This window comes from Echeneis naucrates, chromosome 7, assembly GCF_900963305.1.
Source record: "Echeneis naucrates chromosome 7, fEcheNa1.1, whole genome shotgun sequence".
Taxonomy (NCBI): Eukaryota; Metazoa; Chordata; class Actinopteri; order Carangiformes; family Echeneidae; genus Echeneis; species Echeneis naucrates.
In genome coordinates this window covers 18,056,913-18,077,369 of record NC_042517.1, presented here as the reverse complement: position 1 = coordinate 18,077,369, position 20,457 = coordinate 18,056,913, and the positions used below count along the sequence as shown (strand labels likewise).

At 39.0% G+C, this 20,457-nt stretch overlaps 2 protein-coding genes across 2 annotated transcripts; both read left to right on the top strand.

Annotated features, from left to right (window-relative positions):
• The first annotated feature begins 909 nt into the window (after positions 1 to 909).
• Positions 910 to 6,774, top strand: LOC115046500 (deoxynucleoside triphosphate triphosphohydrolase SAMHD1-like). Its single transcript, XM_029506926.1, has 15 exons — positions 910 to 946; positions 1,260 to 1,420; positions 1,548 to 1,663; positions 2,015 to 2,085; positions 2,239 to 2,388; positions 2,474 to 2,574; positions 2,689 to 2,800; positions 2,912 to 3,003; positions 3,147 to 3,262; positions 3,490 to 3,623; positions 4,233 to 4,259; positions 4,562 to 4,633; positions 5,056 to 5,160; positions 5,248 to 5,379; positions 5,542 to 6,774. The coding sequence occupies exons 1-15, from the start codon at positions 923 to 925 to the stop codon at positions 5,575 to 5,577; spliced, it is 1,449 nt and encodes a 482-aa protein (XP_029362786.1). The 5' UTR covers positions 910 to 922; the 3' UTR covers positions 5,578 to 6,774.
• A 2,206-nt stretch (positions 6,775 to 8,980) lies between these two features.
• On the top strand, positions 8,981 to 16,428 carry LOC115046499 (deoxynucleoside triphosphate triphosphohydrolase SAMHD1-like). Its single transcript, XM_029506925.1, has 16 exons — positions 8,981 to 9,484; positions 9,635 to 9,701; positions 9,795 to 9,867; positions 10,651 to 10,811; positions 11,223 to 11,338; positions 11,469 to 11,539; positions 12,471 to 12,629; positions 12,856 to 12,956; positions 13,074 to 13,182; positions 13,295 to 13,386; positions 13,498 to 13,613; positions 14,113 to 14,252; positions 14,707 to 14,802; positions 14,924 to 15,028; positions 15,178 to 15,315; positions 16,179 to 16,428. The coding sequence occupies exons 1-16, from the start codon at positions 9,313 to 9,315 to the stop codon at positions 16,305 to 16,307; spliced, it is 1,845 nt and encodes a 614-aa protein (XP_029362785.1). The 5' UTR covers positions 8,981 to 9,312; the 3' UTR covers positions 16,308 to 16,428.
• Positions 16,429 to 20,457: the final 4,029 nt, after the last annotated feature.

The window sequence follows — 20,457 nt, the reverse complement described above, 5'->3', positions numbered from 1 at the left end:
ACTATTATTACTATAATTATAATTAAGTCTATAATACTCTATTATAGATTTGACCTTTTTTTATTCTTTTATCTGTCTGTTATCATGATGCTTGAAGTTTTTATTTGTTTTCTTGTGAAGCACTTTGGATTTTTTTCTGATATTTAACAAGGTTTTTGAGAATCTGTTTCTCTATGGTTTCCTGAAAGTCAGGCTCAAAAATGGATGAAGGTGGTTGGATTCAGCTCCCAAAGGATATCAAACCTGCTCAAACAGTTACTAGTTTTATGCAAAATCTAAAACCTGCTCTCCACATCCTTCAATTAACTTTCTGATTATGTAGTTAAATTTTGTATTTCTGTTTTTAGGTTCTGGGTTTTTAAACTTCTTCCTTATTGTACTTTTTACAGATATTTTTAACATTTGCTTTTATTCACATTGAATGGCCTCTATCTTTAGTAATGTGCTCCACAAGGAAACTTACCCTGCCTTGATTTCTGACTGATGAGAGATTAGTAATGCCCTCTATCATAGATACATTTTAAAATAAGCAACATATAGAGACACACAAAAAGTCTTATTTCTTGTTGTCATCTTCACGACTACAGTGGCAGCTTCAGCTGATGGAGGAGAAGGATTGCAGAGTCGGCACCTGCAACCTAAAAGAATTTAACCAAGCCCAAAAAAGCAGTATATATGCTGTAAATATAGTGGGTTTCTTTACTGTGCTTTTTGTTGTTGCTATTTATCATATTATATCTATATTTGGCTATGTGTATGTCTGTGAAACAAAATGAAAGTCAACAAAAATGAAACTGAAATTGGAGGTTTATACATCCAGTGGTGACGATGTCTGAATAATTATTGTGGGTGTGGTTTGTAAAGGTTCTTAAAGGCCAGCTAATGTGCAGGTATCAGGTAGCATCGATCCACAGATCAAAAGATGACAGCAGTTGAGGGCAAAAGAGTAAGTACATCCAATGAAACAAGGACAGCAGATAAGATGACAGACAGACATACATTTACAGGCGGTCACTTATAGACATTATGCAGGAGGCGATGTTGTTAAATCATCATTTTATTCATTATGTTGGCTAAGCTTAATATTAGTGCATATTTGTGTCTTTGTCTTTCTTCAAAATTGGCATCTTTGGTTTTAACATTGTGGAAGATCTGTGTACATCTGTGTCATGCCCTGAGGACGTCCATTCCTCAGGTTATTTCTAAGTTAGTATCTTATTGTAATTATTTTATGGCTTTTATTTTATTGTTCCCACTAGGTGTTTAATGATCCCATCCACGGCCATGTGGAGTTACACCCACTTCTCGTCAAAATGATAAACACACCTCAGTTCAACAGGCTACGATACATCAAGCAGATGGCAGGGGCCTACTTTGTTTTCCCTGGAGCGTGCCACAACCGGTTTGAACACTCGATTGGGTATGTCTGCATGTTCTCAAAGCATCTATTAGGACAATAAATTCAATTAAATGAATTGTATGATTCAATAAGGACTATGCTAAAAGTCAGTCTTTTGTCTGCATGTGTACTATATGTGTTGATGCAGGGTGGCACACTTGGCAGGAGAGCTTATTCACACTTTGCAACAAAACCAGCCTGAACTTGGAATCACAGACAGAGACAAACTATGTGTGCAGATTGCAGGTCTTTGCCACGACCTGGGTGAGTGATACACCTGCTTCACTTTTGCAAAAGTGTTTCTCCATTTGTAATTAGTGCTACATTTGGATGGAAAGTTTGTGGTTGTGTTTTTTAAAGAAACAGCAGAGTGGATGTGACATGCTCTGTTGGGAAAATGCCATCAGACATCATCACATCACAATGAATGTAAATGGGAGCAGAAAGAGCCAAATTGAATATAAATTAATGTTTTATAAAAATATGATGAGATGTTGAGTTACAGGCCTGTCTGGTTTGACACCAGTCTGTTTTTAATATACCATCACAATGACTAAATCATAAAGTGTGTGTGAACTTGACAGGATTATTTTATATAATTTTTTTTGTGTTTAGGACATGGGCCCTTTTCTCATCTGTTTGATCAAATGTTCATCTCCAAGGCACGTCCAGATAAAAAATGGGAGGTAAGAAACAGTTCAACAATTTCACCTTAAAAAAAATCATCATATCTTTTTTTCTGAAACTTTAAGTTTTTGCAAAGCGAAGACCCATTGAGTTGTGACCATGTACTTTTTCATATACCTCTATACGCTCTAATGAGTCTGTCTGTGTTGCAGCATGAGGAAAACTCTGTAAAGATGCTCGATTACATGGTAAGACAAAATCAGTTAGAGCCAATGATGAAGGAGTACGGCTTGAAGCTGCCAGAGGACATGGAGGTCATAAAGGAGATGATTAGAGGAAAGAAACCAGAAGATAGAGGGGAGGTACATGTTGGTCTGGGATTGTGATTTGTATAAAACCCTCTTTGTTCCAAACAACCAGTGTTTAGTTGCCTTTTCATCTCCACAGGGGCGTAATGAAGGTCGACCCCAGGAAAGGCTTTTCCTCTATGAAATAGTGGCCAACAAAACAAATGGCATTGATGTGGACAAGTTTGATTACTTTGCCAGGTGAAGTTTGAGAAACAGCTACTGTAGAAAAATTCACTTTTTAGGTAGCAGGTTCACTCAGGCGGTTGTATTCTGTTCATGTGTGTGTTTCCCCATATGCTTATCTTTTCTTAGGGACTGCCACCATCTTGGCATTCAGAACCATTTTGACCATCTGCGCTTTTTTCGGTCTGCTCGAGTGATTAAATGCCCAGATGGGCTGATGCACATCTGCTCGAGAGATAAGGTGGTGACAGTGTCACTGTTGTGTTTGTTTGTTCAATTTTAAATTATGTTTTATACATCAATCCATTGGTCTGATGAGTTCTAACTAACCTAAAAAAAATACTGTCAACAGGAGGTGCACAATCTGTATGCCATGTTCTATGCAAGGTGCAGTTTCCACAGGAAGGCCTGCCAGCACAAGACAAACAAGCTAATTGAGACTATGTAAGTACCTTCCCTTCTCCTCATAACATTTATCTGCTCTTTTGTCTGATGCAGCTTGTTTCCATTGCTTCATGCTTCACTCTTTTACATGGTATGCAGAAAACATTTCTCAAAAAAGATAATCTTTGGGTTCTTTTATTCAGGATCACAGATGCCTTCTTAAAAGCAAATAAACACATCATGACTGAAGGCTCAGGGGGAAAGTCCTACTGTCTCTCTGAAGCTATTGATGACATGCAGGCCTACACCAAGCTGACAGGTCAGCAGATATTATTGTGTGCTGTCAGAAAAGGGAAGGGGCAAGATACTAAAAGTACCATCTTTCTTAATCACAATAATTACATATGGAACTGAGGGGATGTTGGAAAGTGTCGGTTTAATCTGGAAAAAAACACAATATAATTAGAATACAATGTATATTGAGGAAACGAGATTAAATGAGAAAAACTGAATGAAATATATATATATATATCATTTCTCTTGTAGATCGAGTGTTTGAAGACATTCTATTTTCCTCCTCGGAACAGCTCAGAGACGCAAAGAATATTCTCCACAGGGTCATCACTCGAGACCTCTACAAGTGTGTGGGGAAACTTGAGACTGGGACCAAATTTCCACAGGTGCGCACTATCTTTGTGTTCTTGTTTTGGTTTACATGGATGTTTGACATGGTGGCTTATGACTGTGGCATGTATGAAACAAGCAGGGTGTAAACTTTACTGGGGCACAGGCCCCCCATTTCTCATCTTTTCCTATTATTCCTAACTACTGGGAAAGGTAAAAGGTAGAGATATTTGTATTTATAACAATATTTATTTGCATAATTGACCATCACATGGACCATCTCACCATGTTTACAAAATGAAAGGCATACACTGTACATGAAAATACTAAAAGGTGAGAGAAAACCTTTCTCACACATTGAATTTAATTCATTTACATTCCCAGATAATATAGATAATAATGAGAGATCAACAGGAGTCACTAATATTTTAGTTGAAATGGGTCATGGCTATCATTGAGGAACTTACTTTAGTTCTGTCATGTTATTTAGGTAAAATTACGTTATAGTCACATTTCCTTGAACACTTAAACCCTACATTGTCCCTGATTGGCAGGCCAATGCTTTACTTAACAAATCTTGCATAGATGTGTGACTGTGTGAATGGGTTAACAGTTAACACTTGGTCTCCAATCCTCTTTCTCTCACTTCCTCTTGTCTCCCACAGGAGAGGATTTCGGGGTGGAAAGAAGAAGTAAGTGAAGCTCCAAGTGATGGGGACACAGAATGAGAGTCCAACAGCAAAGTTTTTCAAAACACTCTCATGAATTTTTCTTCATTTTCTTAATCCTGGGTTTTATTGATTAGCATGGATTTGGAAAATGTTTGTAAACATCAGTTGTGGCAAAATGTACAGTTACAAAAAAAACTTTACTTACATTGTTTCTGATGGGCAGTCAGTTATACACATAGTAGTTCTTGCATAGATGAATGATGTGAATGTGTGAATGATTTCATAGTAACACTTTGGTCTCCCATCTTGTTCCTCACAATTAGGTGGAAAGCCTGTGGAAGAACAGCTTTGGTGAGACTAAGGATTGGCTGAAGGCAGAAGACTTCACTTTTGTAGTAGGTTTTCAGTTGAATTACTCAGTTGTGGCATAATTGATTCATAAATTCATCTTCTACCACTTAACTGTTCTTCCACTTAACTAACCCTTGTGAGGGCGGGGTCACCTTGGACAGATCACCAGTCCATCACAGGGCCAACACACAAAGACACACAGAGACAAACAACCACTCACACTCAGACCTATGAACAATTTAGAGTCACCAGTTAACCCAAACATGATGTGTTTGGATGGTGGGAGGAAACTGGAGTACCTGGAGTGGGGCATGGGGAGAACATGCAAACTCCACACAGAAATGCCCCAGGCCTGGGAACTGAACCCACAACTTTCTTGTTGTGGGGCCACAGTTCTAACAGCTATGGCGCCTTGCTGCCCATTGTAGTGTAAAAAAAAAAATGTCTTTCATCTTTTCTCTTGTAGGCCGTTAAGCTTGATTATGGAATGAAAGACAAGGACCCCATTGGTGAAGTGTTTTTCTACTCAAAGTCTGACAACAAAACAGCCTTTAACATCCCCAGGGACCAGGTCAGAATCAGCAGTCACAACTATTTATTTCTTCAGAAAGGGAAGTCTCTATGATACATGTCCTCTTAAATATCTGCTTCTTCTCAGGTGTCCAAACTTCTCCCAGAGCGCTTTTCTGAGACATTCATCAGAATTTACTGCAAGAAGAATGAGCAACTGGCTGTGGCAAAGCAACATTTCTTGGAGTGGTATCAGAAAAATAGCTATAAAATACTGAAGGTGATATATTTAGAGCAAGTCAAATAAGATTTACAAAACTGCTATACTCCAGTCCTGACTACTGTCTTGGTCTAAAAATTATGAAAACTGTCTCTCTCTCGTTACATTCTCACTGCTCATGTTAATGCTAATGTACTTGTCTGTCTTCTTTATTTACTGCAGGGTGGAGATCCAGAAATCATTGCTCGGGTTGGTTGAGAGAACAATCTATATGAAGATGTGGAAGATGCAGCGGAAAGCTGAGAAGACAAACACTGGCTGAAAATCAAAAATAAGACAGTCAACTTTTCTGTTGTGCTGTATAATACACATAGATTTTGCTTACATCACCTCCATCATCTGTTTTAAACCACCCTCTCCCTCTGCAGGTGTACATGCCACAACAGAATCACTGTCTGACCCAAAACCATGTACAATCTGAATCTGAACAGAGCAAGTTTCGGGTATGAGTTTCCATCATGGACATTATTTTTAATAGCCCTGCTAAAACACATCACAGACATGAGTGAAAAGCTTTTACACACACTACTGAAACACTCTCACACACATATATGAAAACCCTGAGAAATACAGTGGTCGGCTGCTGCCAGACTGTAAGGACCCCCATTAAAATATTACATATTGCTCGAACAGTCATTTTTGTCTTCCTACAGCGCTTCTGATTCTTAGCCAAAATAGCCTTTGTTTGCTTTCAGAAACTAAAGTTAGACAACCAACCAGCCAAAATGATGCATTATTATTTTAAGTATGATCTATGTAAGATCATATGCATATGTATGGCATCTAATTTATTATTAAATGCTTTAATGAGTGACCATGACTTACTATCTCAGAGGAAAATCAAATCTGCAAAAACAAACAAACAAACAAAACCTGTGAAGCCCTTTTGTCATGTAATCTGTCACTGTAAGGTCACATTTAGTTTATGGTTTGGGGATTTTGTATATTTGTTGGTCTTTGCTTTTCTGGTTAGCTGTGTGAATTTAATGGACATCCATTACAATATTACTTTTACGTGGAAGATATTAGATTACAGAGGTTGTTATGGTGGTATTTTTTTCATTAACTTCTTTCATTTGAATAATCGTATAATATAAATAAAAATGTCATTGTTTTAATTACATTTATATATCCTAATTTTTTTACTGCAGTTAGGTTATGTAGGTTAAGGCTTGTTGCTCTCTTCAATGTCAACATCACTGAAAATGTGGTTTCATCAAACTTTGGATATTGTGTTTTGTTAATGATGCAAAAATAAGGATTGTATTTGATAGGAAATGGGAGTGTATATGGAAATCTATTAGAGACTAGTTAGTCATTTCATTTGTAATGCCATTTAGATGATTTGAAAACTTTATTTCTTGCTTTATTTCAAATAAAAATCTTTTCCTTGTTGTTGTGTGTCCTTATACAAAACCTGTCCATCAGTAGAAATCATACACTATTGCTGGTTTCTGCTGTGTCTCAGTAATGAAGACATTGCTTAACCATAAAAAAAATAACTGAAATAGAATATATGCATGATGTCCATGATTATTATTTTATTATTAACCTTTATTTAACCAGGTCGGTCCCGCAGAGATACAAGGACCAAAATAGCAGCAGGATAAGTTAAAGTTACAATATTAAGACAGACAATGTATCAAAACAGGGACAGACAACACTATGTACAGTAAAATACAAACAGACAACATAGTAAAATAGGCATGGGCAATACAGGATCACAACATCATGAAAAGCAAGTACAAATGTTATAAGAGCCTGCTTCCAGATCTCTCAAGAGTTTTTTCAAAGATGTGACTGTAATAAGGTCCTGCAATTTGAGACTGCTGTGGAGAAGGTTCCAGGATGAGGGAGCCCAATACACAAAAGCCTGTTTACCAAGTACGGTGCGGACTTTGGGGACAGGTAACTGATGTGTGTAGGTGCTATGGGATCTGATAATATAGCCACACAGGTATGTGGGGAGTAAACCCAGAATGGTCTTATAAATGAAAAAATGCCAGTGAGTAAACCTGTGTGTGGCCAACGACGGCCACTCAACTTGGGCATATAAGGAGCAGTGATTTGTGAGAGCAGCCTGTAACAAACCTCAAGGCACCATGTTACACAGTATCAAGGGATTGTAGGCAATGTACAGGGGCATGCATATACAACAGATCACTGTAGTCAAGCACAGGGAGGAAGGTAGCAGCAACTAATTTTTTTCCTTGCAGCAAAGGAGAAACATGATTTGTTCCTGAAAAAGAAACCCAGCTTAATTTTAAACTTTTTGATAAGACTCTCAATGTGGGTTTTAAAAGTTGACGGTTATCAATTAAAATGCCCAAATACTTAAAATGTGTAACTGATTCGATCTGGTTTCCCTGCAAGGAAAATATGCTGATTGAAGGATCACTGACCTTACTGCAGAGATCAACATAAGTTTAGTCGTAGGCACATTTAAAACAAGTTTCAGGTCGATAAGTTGGGATTCCAAAAGATTAAAAGCAGTCTGCAAATATCCAAAGGCCTGTTTTAGAGTTCAACCACAGAATTATAAAACCGTATCATCAGCATAAAAATGACATTTGGCATTGGGAACATTTCGACCCAGTACATCAACATAGATACTGAAAAAAATTGGACCCAAGACCGAGCCTTGAGGAACACCAGAAGAGGCATTTAAAATTCTGGAAGAACAGCCATCATAGTTGATACGTTGATGCCTGCCGGCCAGATAATTTGTAAACCAACCAACAGCCACGCAATGTCTGACAGATGTTTTTTTCCAAGATGTGATGGTCCATTGTGTCAAAAGCCTTGGAAAGGTCCATGAAGGGAGCTGTGCAAAAGTTTTTATGATCTAGTGACTCTAATATGTCATTTATGACTTTCAGGGAAGCTGTAATGTTGCTGTGTTGTTTCCTGAATCCAGACTGATATGGAGGGAGAATGTTATCTGTATTCAGGAAGTCTTTTAACTGTTCACTCACAAGTCCTTGGACAAAGTGCACCACATGGAAATACATATATAGTTGTTAAGGGAGGTGGGATAATAATATCAGCTGCTAGCTGCTAGCTAGTTTTAAAAAATAGGGTTCCAATTCATGGGGATATGGGAACAGTTACAGGAGAAATGCACTTTCATTTTTTTGTTGATTGTTCGAGTATTTTGCTTTATGATCTACCTTATTTCCCTGTGGTAAAGGAGGCAGTTCTCGGCACCACTTTTCGTCAGTCAGCGCGCAGGTTTGCGGGCGGGGGAGAAAAAATGCTGTACTGTTGTCATGTTCGCTGCTCCAGAGAAAACGATTTAAAAACAATAATAATAATAATAAGCGGCACCAGGAAGAATAAAGTTGGCAAATAGAAGAAGTCCTGTCTCTTTTTTAGAATGTAACATTAGCAGGTTTAAGTTGTGCAATTGACTAATGGCGGCGTCTTTGAAACAACTAGGTTCAACAAACTCTGACTCTTTCCCTTATAGCCGTTAGTCCTACGTCACTGACCCAACCCGCTGTCAAACGTCCACCTCCGCTCACTCTGGCTCCACCTACTCGGAGTTCAAGCAGTGCAAGCAACAATCAAGTCATCGCTGACTATCACCGGAAAAACATGTTTCACCTGAGAAATAAAAATCGAAATAAAATCCGAAAATGACTCTACTGTGGTTTGGATGAGCCGTAACTAGCGGGCTGGATGCGGCTGCGCTCCGCCGTGTCTTTTTCGTTTCCATGTGACCTTATCAGATCGGCGATAGCGTTCAGTAGACTTTTATTTTAAAAAGGGGGTCGGAGGAAGTGGTTTGAGTTTTAATTCAACTTGGCGTACCAGTCGATAAGGGAAACCCGGGCAGTTTCTTTCCTTCCTTCTTATCAGCTGTGACTGCCGGCAGAAGCGCTGACTGCTCTTATCTTCTACCCTACACGGACACACGAGCGCCAGGCCGACATGGAGAGTCGAAAACGGCCGTTAGAGCCCGACTCGGGACTCGGCCTGACAACACCAAAGAAGAGTGCTCCGGCAGTCCGGCCGGACTCGGACTACATGCATTGGGGTGTGGACGAAACTTGTCTGTACCTCCAAAGGGAAGGTCTGGGAGCCTGGGAAGATACATTTAGAGGTGGGTTACGAGCTTTTCCATATTACATTGGCGCTTTTGTGTCTCATTCTTCACCAAAATGCAGTGAATTAGCTGAGAGCAGCTTGTACAAGCAAACAAGAGGCTGCTGTTAGCTAACATTCACATTAATCAGTTTGCTCTGATACACAGAACACAAAATAACAGGACTCGGGCTGAGGTGGCTGAAGGGTGATGATCTGGAGAAGATTGGTATAGAGTAAGTACGAGCTGCTGTAAGATCGAGATGCGTCACACCTCAACACTCACACTTAACTCTCATATCGAAACTTCACTGTTTCACTCCGCCAAGGTACCTCGGAGACCGTCTGCAGATCCTGCACAGCCTCAGGAAGCTGTGGCACATAGAGGCAGAGTCAAGCAAGGTAAGAAGCCATCACAATGCTGCACTCCCAAGGCTTATAGATAAGTAATAATAATAATAATAAAGTTGTTTAGACTAAAGAAGTGGAGTTTGTGTGATAAAAAGCCAGAAAGTGCCAACCACAGAGGGGAATTTCCTTCTCTGGTCTCTATATGTTCTCAGTCCACAGCTAAAAAAAATACAGAATAGATGGCATGTCCTGTAGTCTGGTGGCTTTTACAGGTGTTTTGACACTTTGACCTGACTACACTGTAAGAATCTAAGTTTTTTTTGTTGATTCATAGCCATCTCTAATAATAATGTAGTTAGCTAAAGTTAACTACATTATAACCCAGGTGCGACCAGTATCCTCTAAAGCAGTTGCTCTCGGTCTTTTTTTCAGCCAAGTACCCCCTAACCAGCGTGAAACAATTTGAATACAAAAGAAAAGAGGAAAAAACAGTGCAGTGCCATCAGTGAATGAATTATTAAACTTCGTAACTAATAAACAACAAATAATTATCAACAAGAGTGCTTAAAATTACACCTCTTTTAAGTTTCTCTGAGCTTTTGGAAAATCCAATTTTAAACTTTGAAATCTACATACCCCCTGCAGTGCATTCAGATACCCCCATTTGGGAACCAGTGCTCTAAAGTAACAATCACATGAAAACTTTGGCAAAGTAGCATTAGTGCTTTTGGGCCTCATAAACAAACTAAAAATGCTGTTGGCGGTCATTTTGATATTCACTAAGTTACAAATTGTAAAGCAAGTCTCCTTTAACGTTGTGTTGTGTTTTGGCAGGTGTTTAATGATCCTATCCATGGCCATTTGGAATTACACCCACTTCTTATTAAAATCATAGACACACCTCAGTTCCAGAGACTACGATACATCAAGCAGCTGGGCGCGACCTACTTAGTTTTCCCTGGAGCAGCCCACAATCGCTTTGAACACTCAATTGGGTATGTTCTCAGTTAAAATATGTGTTTATCGATCAGAGTGGGTCTCTTGTAAGTCTATAAAAATGTGAGTATGTGGCATGCTGGCTATAATCTCTGCGAGGAATGGTCTGTCAGAAAACAAAGTGGGTTAATGTATCTGAAATTGTCAGTTCTTGATCTCACCTTCCCCAACTTTGTTTGTTTCATTTCAACCATTCACTTTGATTGAAATCATCCTATTTCAAAAGATAGGAATGGTCTGTGTACATATTTTAGGGTAAAATCTAGTTGCCCAAAGCATTAATTGTATCAGTCATTACTGTCTGAAAGACAAAGGTTCTAAACTAATATATCCTATTATTTATTAGCTATGGTTTGTGGTGCTTTCATTTTATTTTTTTGTATTAAGTGATTTGTTGTCTGTTGGGACAGAGTGGGTTACTTGGCAGGGCGGCTTGTACAAGCTCTGAATGAGAAGCAGCCAGAGCTGCTCATCTCTCGGAGAGACATCCTTTGTGTGCAGATCGCTGGACTCTGCCATGATTTAGGTGAGTAAAAGACAAATTGTGTGAACATAATTTGGAATATCAGTAAGAAGTGGATGTTTGTTATAAGAAGAACCTATTGCAAATTTTACACATATTGAAATCATCTTATTCATTTGCTCCCTTTTGTCAGGGCATGGACCTTTTTCCCATATGTTTGATAGGCTCTTCATTCCCAAAGCACGTCCAGGAATTACCTGGAAGGTTGGAAACTGATTTATGCTTTTTGTATGAATGATACATTTTACTAGTATTTCTCTTAATTGTTAGTTTGAAGAGGCAAATTGTCTTCAACAACTTTTTCTGTTTCTTGGAAGTGGAATTTGCTCTGATTCAATGAAAACCATGTCTTATACACATGTGCTGTGTTGCCAAGTCTTCAAACCGCTTGATGACTCCTCAGTAAACTATTTGACAACCAAGGCCTAAACCTGTTGATCACAACTACAATATTCAAGCTCAGACATGAATAAAAACTGTTAAAAAGATTTATTGGATAGTAATTGGTTGATTTCTATCAAATCATTCTTACAGTACTACACCAACTGGTTTAGGACTATATTTGCAAAAAGATAGATGCACTTTTCAGTTGCAGGGGATTTAATAGAAATATACCAAAACCGCAGTCATGAAAATGTACAATTATGACCACAAACATATAACTCTCATAATCATACCCTGTCACCTTTTAGCTGGATTTTTGTGTTTAAGTGATAACCTGAACCAGCGTCTGTATCCCCACCCCGCTTTCACTGGTGCAGTTGGTGAGAGGTTAGAGTAGTTGACAGTGGTGCTGTTTGAGATAGTTGTCTTTATGTGAGGAATGGTGATGGTTGGCATTAGGTGGTGACTCTGGGACGCCAGTGTTCACGGTCTAGACTCCTGGAGGTGTTGTGGGTCTAACTAGATGAAACACCAACGAAAGGAGGTTCCCACCTGATGACCCCAAAGACATAATAGCTATCACCGCTCACTGGCCTAGTTGGATATTATCTTTAGGGCACATAGAACAGGGCGAAAGTTTGTTGCCTGGAAGGTAATCACTGAGTCTGGTCCATTTTTTTGTCGCACAAGTTTCTTGTGTTTTCTCTAAAAAAAAAAAAAATGTTAATAATTGACTATGTATATGTTTCAGCATGAGAATGCCTCTTTATCCATGTTTGACTACCTGGTTGATGACAATAACTTGAAGCCAGTGATGGAGGAGAATGGCCTGGTGCTGCCTGAAGACCTGGATTTTATTAAGGAACAGATTGCTGGACCACTGGACACTAATGCAGCTCAAGGACAGAAGGTAACTGCTTGTTGTGCCTTTGTGAAATCAGTCAGTGGCATCATTTAGAGAAGAAAAGAACCTTTTCAATATTTCAGAAGCTAAACCTGCATTTTGAACAAAGTGTTGTTCATGTAGGATTCCAGACTGTTTCTTCTTATCATCTGTGGCTCTTTGTTGGTGTTTTTCAGCCGAATAGCACTGAAATATAACATTCTGATGTAGCTATTGTGTGTTATCTCAACAGTGGCAATATAAAGGCCGTCCAGAAGATAAGTCCTTCCTCTATGAAATCGTTGCCAACAAAAGAAATGGCATTGATGTGGATAAGTGGGACTACTTTGCCAGGTGTTTTTTTTTGTGTGTGTGTTTAACAATGATTGCCCAAATCACAACAAAAGTCTGAGTTTTGTTTTTAGTTTGGTGAAATATCTTGTTATGCTTCTTCATTCTGTCCATTTCAAGGGACTGCCACCATTTAGGCATCCAGAACAACTTTGACTATCGCCGATTCCTCAAGTTTGCTAGGGTGTGCAAAGTGGAGGGGCAGAAGCACATCTGTACCAGAGACAAGGTGCCAACTTGGTTACATCTGATGTGGGATCAGCTTTTAAAATTGTAAGCAATTCAGATGATTATTTTTTACTAAAATAGAAGTAATTCTTTTCTCTTCACCTCTCTAACAGGAGGTGGGCAATCTTTATGACATGTTCCACACAAGGAACTGTCTCCACAGAAGAGCTTATCAGCACAAAGTGTGCAGCATCATAGAGATCATGTGAGTAGCTGATGTCTCTGATAGAGCCTGCTTACTTTGTGATCATCTGTGTTGTATGGTACACAACAACGTGTGCTCAAAAGTGATGGCATATTGGTTATGTTTGTTCAGGATCTCAGATGCCTTTCTGAAAGCAGATAAATATATTCAGTTTGAAGGTTCAGAAAAGAAGCCCTTCACCATCTCCACAGCCATAGATGACATGAAGGCCTACATCAAGCTGACAGGTCAGTAAATACCAATGTGTGCTGTTAATTTGTGGTTAAGTGCATTAGCGCACAAAGAGGAAATACGACAAACACTATCTATGCATCAGATTTTGATCATTCACCCACACACTGTTAGCTCTTTTAAGGTTATAGTTATTTATGCTCAGCTGTGGTGCATCCTCATCAGCCTGGTAGTCACAACGATGTGGAAACACCAAGATAACAGTTTCAGCATTTGTAACAACAAACCATCACCTCCTTCACTGCAATTGTGTAAAACATCTGAAACATCAAGGAGCAGTTTTTTTTTTTTTTTATTTCACAATCTTCACTCAAAACAGCTTCCCTAACCCTAAACCTAACCCAAACTAAACAACCGTTATCTATATTTTAAAACACATAATTTTGTATAATAACAATTAAAATCTTCACAATTATCTTTTTTTTTTTTTTTTTTGGGGGGGGGGCATATTCTATTGAATATATTGTGATTTAATGATTTCTGTTTTTCCTACAGATAACGTATTTGAACAGATACTCCATTCGTCCACCCCGGAGCTGGATGAAGCAAGGAATATTTTAGACAATATAGTCCGTCGACGTCTTTATAAGTGTCTGGGCCAAACTCAGCCCGACACACCTTTGAGTGTCACCCAGGTGTGTTCTGGTGTCTTCATATGGTTGTATACAAATCAACAATTGATTCATTTACGTTCAGTCTTCAGAGCAACAGTCCCCATCTGTTGCTGCATGTGAATTTACACGCTTACACACTTACTCTCTGTCTCTCTCTCCACCACAATAAAGACAAAAATATTCCTCTGTAAAAAGAGAAGTAATCATCACAGCCAGTTGATGTTGTTTGGTGTTAAAAGTGAAGTTAAGCTGGCTTGATTTAATACAGTCCTATCTGCTGTTAAGTGCTTTCTTCAGGTGGCTTCTCGTTTTTTCTCTCTTCTAGGTATCATTCTGATTGCTTACATGCATACAATGAACACCTATTTTTTCGATATGATGTCATGATATCACTGTGATGAGATCCATGGTCAGATCGCAACTCAGCTGACTGCCATGGTTAAATAACATCATCCACTTCTGTCATTTTCTTAAGGACATGATTGAGAAATGGGAAGCAGAATTGGCTGAGGCCATCCCACTGAGTGGTTCCCAGGATGTCTGCCTGCAGCCAGAGGACTTTATAATCAATGTGAGTTTTTAAAAATTATATGTGATGCACTTGCTGAATTTTTGTTGTGTCTATTTCACTTTCTTGCTCTCATAGCTCTCCCCTTTGTGGTTTGATCTAAAAGTTTCCCTTTCCGCTTCAGGTCATTGACATGGACTATGGGATGAAGAAAAAGAACCCAATCAACAATGTGCGCTTTTATTGCAAGGATGACATAATCACAGCTGTTCAGATCCGCAAGAACCAGGTAAGAGCCACAATGGAATTACAATATTAATCTTCATTTTCCTAAATTGCTTGATTATTTTTAATTGCTACATAACCTTCATGTACAGCAAGTTTGTGTCCTCCTCCTTTGTTATAACTCAAAATAAACCCAATGCTGCTTCTTGTCAGGTGTCAAAACTTCTTCCAGAGCAATTCGCTGAGCAGCTCATCAGGGTCTACTGCAAGAAGAGAGATAGAAAGATTCTGGAGGCTGCCAAGAAGCACTTTGTCCAGTGGTGCATAAACATGAACTTCTCAAAGCCTCAGGTAATATTTATCTGCTCTAGCATACAAAATCGCACAATATTATACTATGATAATGTTATTAAACATGGAATAAGTATGTTCACTCATCCTGAGACAGAAGAGAGTTTGGAGATTGGAAAAGTAAAAACTAAGTGGGGGGCACAAGAAGCCCTGTGGAGTAGTAGAATCATCTGATCATCTGATCACCAGATCACTCGATCACAAGATGATATGTGTATTCAATTTCCAAATGGACACTTAAAATCTCACATGTAGAACAGGAACAAGTAATGAGGTGATACAAATTATTGCACACTCAAGAGTCTGGTAATAGATTGGGACAGTTGTGAATTATGTATACCGCCTCCTTTATGGGGCTTTCCCAGCCATTCACATAGGTGCTAAACTGAATTTAGATCTTTTTGCAGTGTGGCAGAAACCACGAGCGGGAATAGCAATGCAATTTAAGGGCTGTACTGTGCTGTCTTAAGTGGGTGTGTCATCTCATGCCCAATGTGGGCAGCGCACAAAGGTCAGAATAGGCAGTCTGTGGCTGCACAGCCTCACACAAGTATTGTGATCCGCACTGCATTATGGCATATTTCAGAATAGCTAGCATTATGTTTTTTTAACTGTGTGTTACAGTATGTCTGCAGCATTGCAATGCAAAATGACAGTGATAGGGAAAAGAAAGATTGAAAAATGCACAGCAATAAATTAGTTGAATAATTGAATTTAGCATTATTGGACTGGAAAAGAATGTCCTGCAGAGCCCCAGGATCACTTCTAAGGATTAGGCATGACTGCAAGTTTTGTCCTGGTGCTATGTGCACACTGCATTTCCCTTGCTGATACGAATGTCCTGTGTTTTTATTCACACACAGGATGGAGACATAATAGCACCTGAGCTGACTCCTCTGAAACCCGAATGGAAGGAGAACAATGGCGACGATGATGACGTTGGCACTGTTAAAAATAATGGAAAGGAAAAGGCCAAAGTGAAGCTCTTTTGAAACCAAAAGAGAGGTTTTAAAAAATTATAATTATTTAAAACAAAAAAAAAAAAGAAAATCCACTGCATGTTCAAAGCAGATACTCAGGGTTTTTACAAAAACTAAGCCTTTTTCAGTATAAGCATGCTTGGTTTTGACTGCTTTTTGTAATCAATTAATCTGGTACACATTTGAATTATGAGCAACAAACCTTGGTGTTTCTTTTAAGTGTTTCTTTTAAGCAAAATATGCGCACCAAATTTCAGGTCTGGGACTTTTTTATTACGTATAAAGCTGCTGTGTATAAGGTTTGGGGGTTTTTTTTGTTTGTTTGTTTGGGGTTTTTTTTTTTTTTTAGTATTTGCATTTGGTTTTACTTTAATTATTTACAAATTTGATCCTATCTTGAATATAGATTTATTCTTCTACTATTGGTCTGTTGTCCTGTACGCTTTGTAACTTGTATATTATTGTCCATTGTAAGTCACATAAATAGTGCCTAATTGTTGGGTTTTTTGACTATTTGTGCAAGAATAAGAAACCAAACTGTGCTGCCACTGTGATGTCTATTGAATAGAGTTATAAACCTTTAAGGACACAACTCATTATGTGTGTACTGTTGTAGGTAAACTTTTTAATCAATTACACAAATATATATGTTCCACAAAATACATTGCTATGCAGAAATCCTTGTCCACTAAAAAGTCTTTTAAGCCTCTACACATGGGTGCAGATGCGGAGGGAGGGCGTCCCCCCAATTTCTCAAAAACATGAATTGTCTCCCCCAATAAAAATACCTTAGGCCTTCATATTTTGACACTCATCAATTAATCATACATAAAGTAGTCCCACACACTGGGAGAAAAGGACGATGGTGAGAATAATTGGGGATCTGAGAGGGTCGGAGGGAGGCAAAAGAGAAGAATGTGAGTAGACATTACATGCCCAAGTCCCTTAAAATTATGATTTACTCATATAACATTTAAGTAAGCAGTGATACCCACTGCTGGCTGTTTAGGACAAATAAACAAGAATGGTGAGCACAATAAATGATTCCCTGTGCAGTACTTTTTGAATGAGATGGCAAGCCTCTACAAAGTTGTGATTTATGGCGGCATGAGTTTTGTGTTACCCCAATCCTGACATCAGATCTGCATTCCTGCCTCTATACCAATGACAGCCTTAGCTGGAGACATGATACCTTCACATTGTTGCACTTTGTTGCAATGAGATGTCTTGGGACCACCTTGAGGAATATTTTCGCATTTGGCACTGCAAGAAGGTTGCAGGTTTGGTTCCCAGGCCTGGGGCGATTCTGTTTGCATGTTCTCCCTGTGCATGTGTGGGCTTCATCCCACCGTCCAAAGACATGGTGTTTTGGTTAATTGGTGACTCTAAATTGTCCTTAGGTCTGAGTGGCTGTTGGTCTCTGTCTCTGTGTTGGCCCTGGTTATGGATTGGCGACCTGTCACATCACCCAGTGTGAGCTGGGATTGGATCCCTCCACAACCCTAACACTAGCCCTTCTGTGAAAAAGTACATTTAGTTACTTACAGTTTGTCAGAGCTGACTGTGGTAAATGAAATTGCTTGCATCACCATCATCGCGGAAGCTACTCTCTTAAGTTGACCAGTAAACCACCTAGAATGATTTTTAAAGGTTCCTGCGAGTCCTTAAAAAGTCTTATAATGTCTTCAATTAAAATCCGGTTATTTAAGACATTAAATTTGCTATAGGTATGAAATTTCCAGGCGGTGCATTTTATGCCGATGGGAAAGCACAGTGGTTGACCATAAAATATAGTGTGTATTTGTTTGATTATCTTAGTACAAAGGAAGTCATGAAGTAAATTAGAAACTTCATGATTGATAGCTATTTTGCAGTACATCAGCGACAGACTGAAGTCAGGCTGCGTGCTGCCATTACGCACATTAGTTCATTAGTTGTCAAAGAGTATTTCAAAGTGCAAAGATGGGGAAGTGCAAATTTAACGACAAATGGATGGAAGAGGTTGCATTTAGGAAGTGGTGGGCGCCAACAACGAAGCAATGTGCAAATTATGCAAAAAGACATTTTCGTTGGGGACCATGGGTCTCAAAACCGTCAAGACGCATATGAAATCAAATCAAATCAAATTTATTTGTATAGCGTGTTGCAACCGAACTTGCTATGCTCCTATCATGGTTGCTGTCCCAAAATTGTCAGGTTCGAGCAGTAAATTGAGTTCGCCTACCAACTGAATGAGAGTAACACAGCTTTCCCCTCTACTGATAACTTTGGCCCGATGAGCCAAAGATCAGTTCATATCGGGCTCTCTGCCTCTGCTGCTGGACCGTTGGTAGGCTCAGAAGTCACCATGGCAAGCACAGGTGGAGCACGTGTTTGAGAGCGTTTTATCACTGATATCAAAGTCCAGATCACATTGGCACAAACACACAGGATTAAAACTGTGAGTGGAGGTGGGTTGTGAAAACTTTCTATGACCTCATTTTGACTGAAACATCAAAGGGTTGTAACGTAATCAAGTAACATCAGGTTTTATCAACTTTATACATTTATTTTTTGTTTTGTTTAGTTGTGATTGTGTTTTATCCTGCTGTGTAAAAGTTTATTTATTGCTCCTCTGTAATTAACCCTCTGGCGTTAATCATTGCAATCATTGTTTCCGCACTTTGGTTCCGGCACACATTTTTTCCTCCTGATCTCCGAACTCATGTTCTTTTCATTTAGGCGAAATTTATCATGAATCACTTTGTTTGCCTATGGGTGTTTTTTTTTTTGTTTGTTTGTTTGGTTTTTTTTATGGTTTTTTTTTTTGGTTGTTTTTTTTTTTTTTTTGGTTGTTTGTTGGTTTTTGTTTGTTTTTCAAATGTAGAATCTTTGCTGTCAATAAAGAAAGGCACTAAAGGGAAGATTTCCTCCTGTGTGTGGCCACTGTCAGTATATGAGATTCCAATATCTGTTGCAGAGAAAATGGAAAGACTAGTAAGCTTTTACATTAGGAAGTGGCTCGGGGTTCCGAGATGTTTAAGCACTGTGGCATTGTATGGGAAAGGCATACTTCAGCTCCCAGTATCTAGTCTAGTGGAGGAGTTTAAATGTACTAAGGTTAGGACAGAGCTCCTGTTATCTGGGAGTAAAGACGTGGTTGTTAGTAAAGTGGTTCCAAACCCAACCAAGGGGAGAAAATGGAATCCAAGAATGGCAGTGCAGGAAGCAGAAGCAGCTCTTAGGCATACCGAGATTGTGGGTCATGTACAGATAGGCCGGGGAGGCTTGGGGCTTGGCCCAGGAAAACCGGTGTGGAGTAGAGCAGGTCCCAAAGAGAAGAGGAAGCTAGTTGTGGAGCAGGTTCGTAGACAGGAGGAAATATTAAGAGGTGCGAGGGCAGTGGCTCAGGCTAAGCAGGGACAGTGGTTGAACTGGGAAGGTGTAGAGAAGAAAAAGCGTAGTTGGAAAGAGCTGTTGAGTATGGAGGAAAGTAGGATTAGATTTTTGATAGGGGCAACATATTGGAGGTTTTATCAAAGTCCAGATCACATTGGCACAAACACGCAGGAGTAAAACTGTGAGTGGAGGTGGGCCGTGAAAACTTTCTGTGACCTCATTTTGACTGAAACATCAAAGGGTTGTAACGTAATCAAGTAACATCACGTTTTATCAACTTTATAAATTTATTTTTTGTTTTGTTTTGTTGTGTTTGTTTGTTTTATCCTGCTGTGTAAAAGTTTATTTAATGCTCCTCTGTAATTAACCCTCCGACGTTAATCATTGCAATCATTGTTTGCGCACTTTGGTCCCGGCACACATTTTTTCCTCCCGATCTTTTTTTTTTTTTTTTTGGTTGCTTGTTCGTTTTTGTGTTTTTCAAATGTAGGATCTTTGCTGTCAATAAAGAAAGGTACTAAAGGGAAGATTTCCTCCTGTGTGTTGCGCCACATCTGGAAAGTCTCTATTTCTCACCCGACACTTTGCAAACCGCAGCACGCAGATAGAGGTCGTGTTTCACTTTCGATTCTTATTCATCATTAGTGGGTGTAAAATATTTAACAATAAAATGTCACCTATGTTATGTGTTATGTGATGTATATGTTATGTTATGTCTGTGATTTACTACAGTCACCATCCATCGCTTCTTGGGCTGTTTTTTGAGGAGAGGGTGTGTAAACAC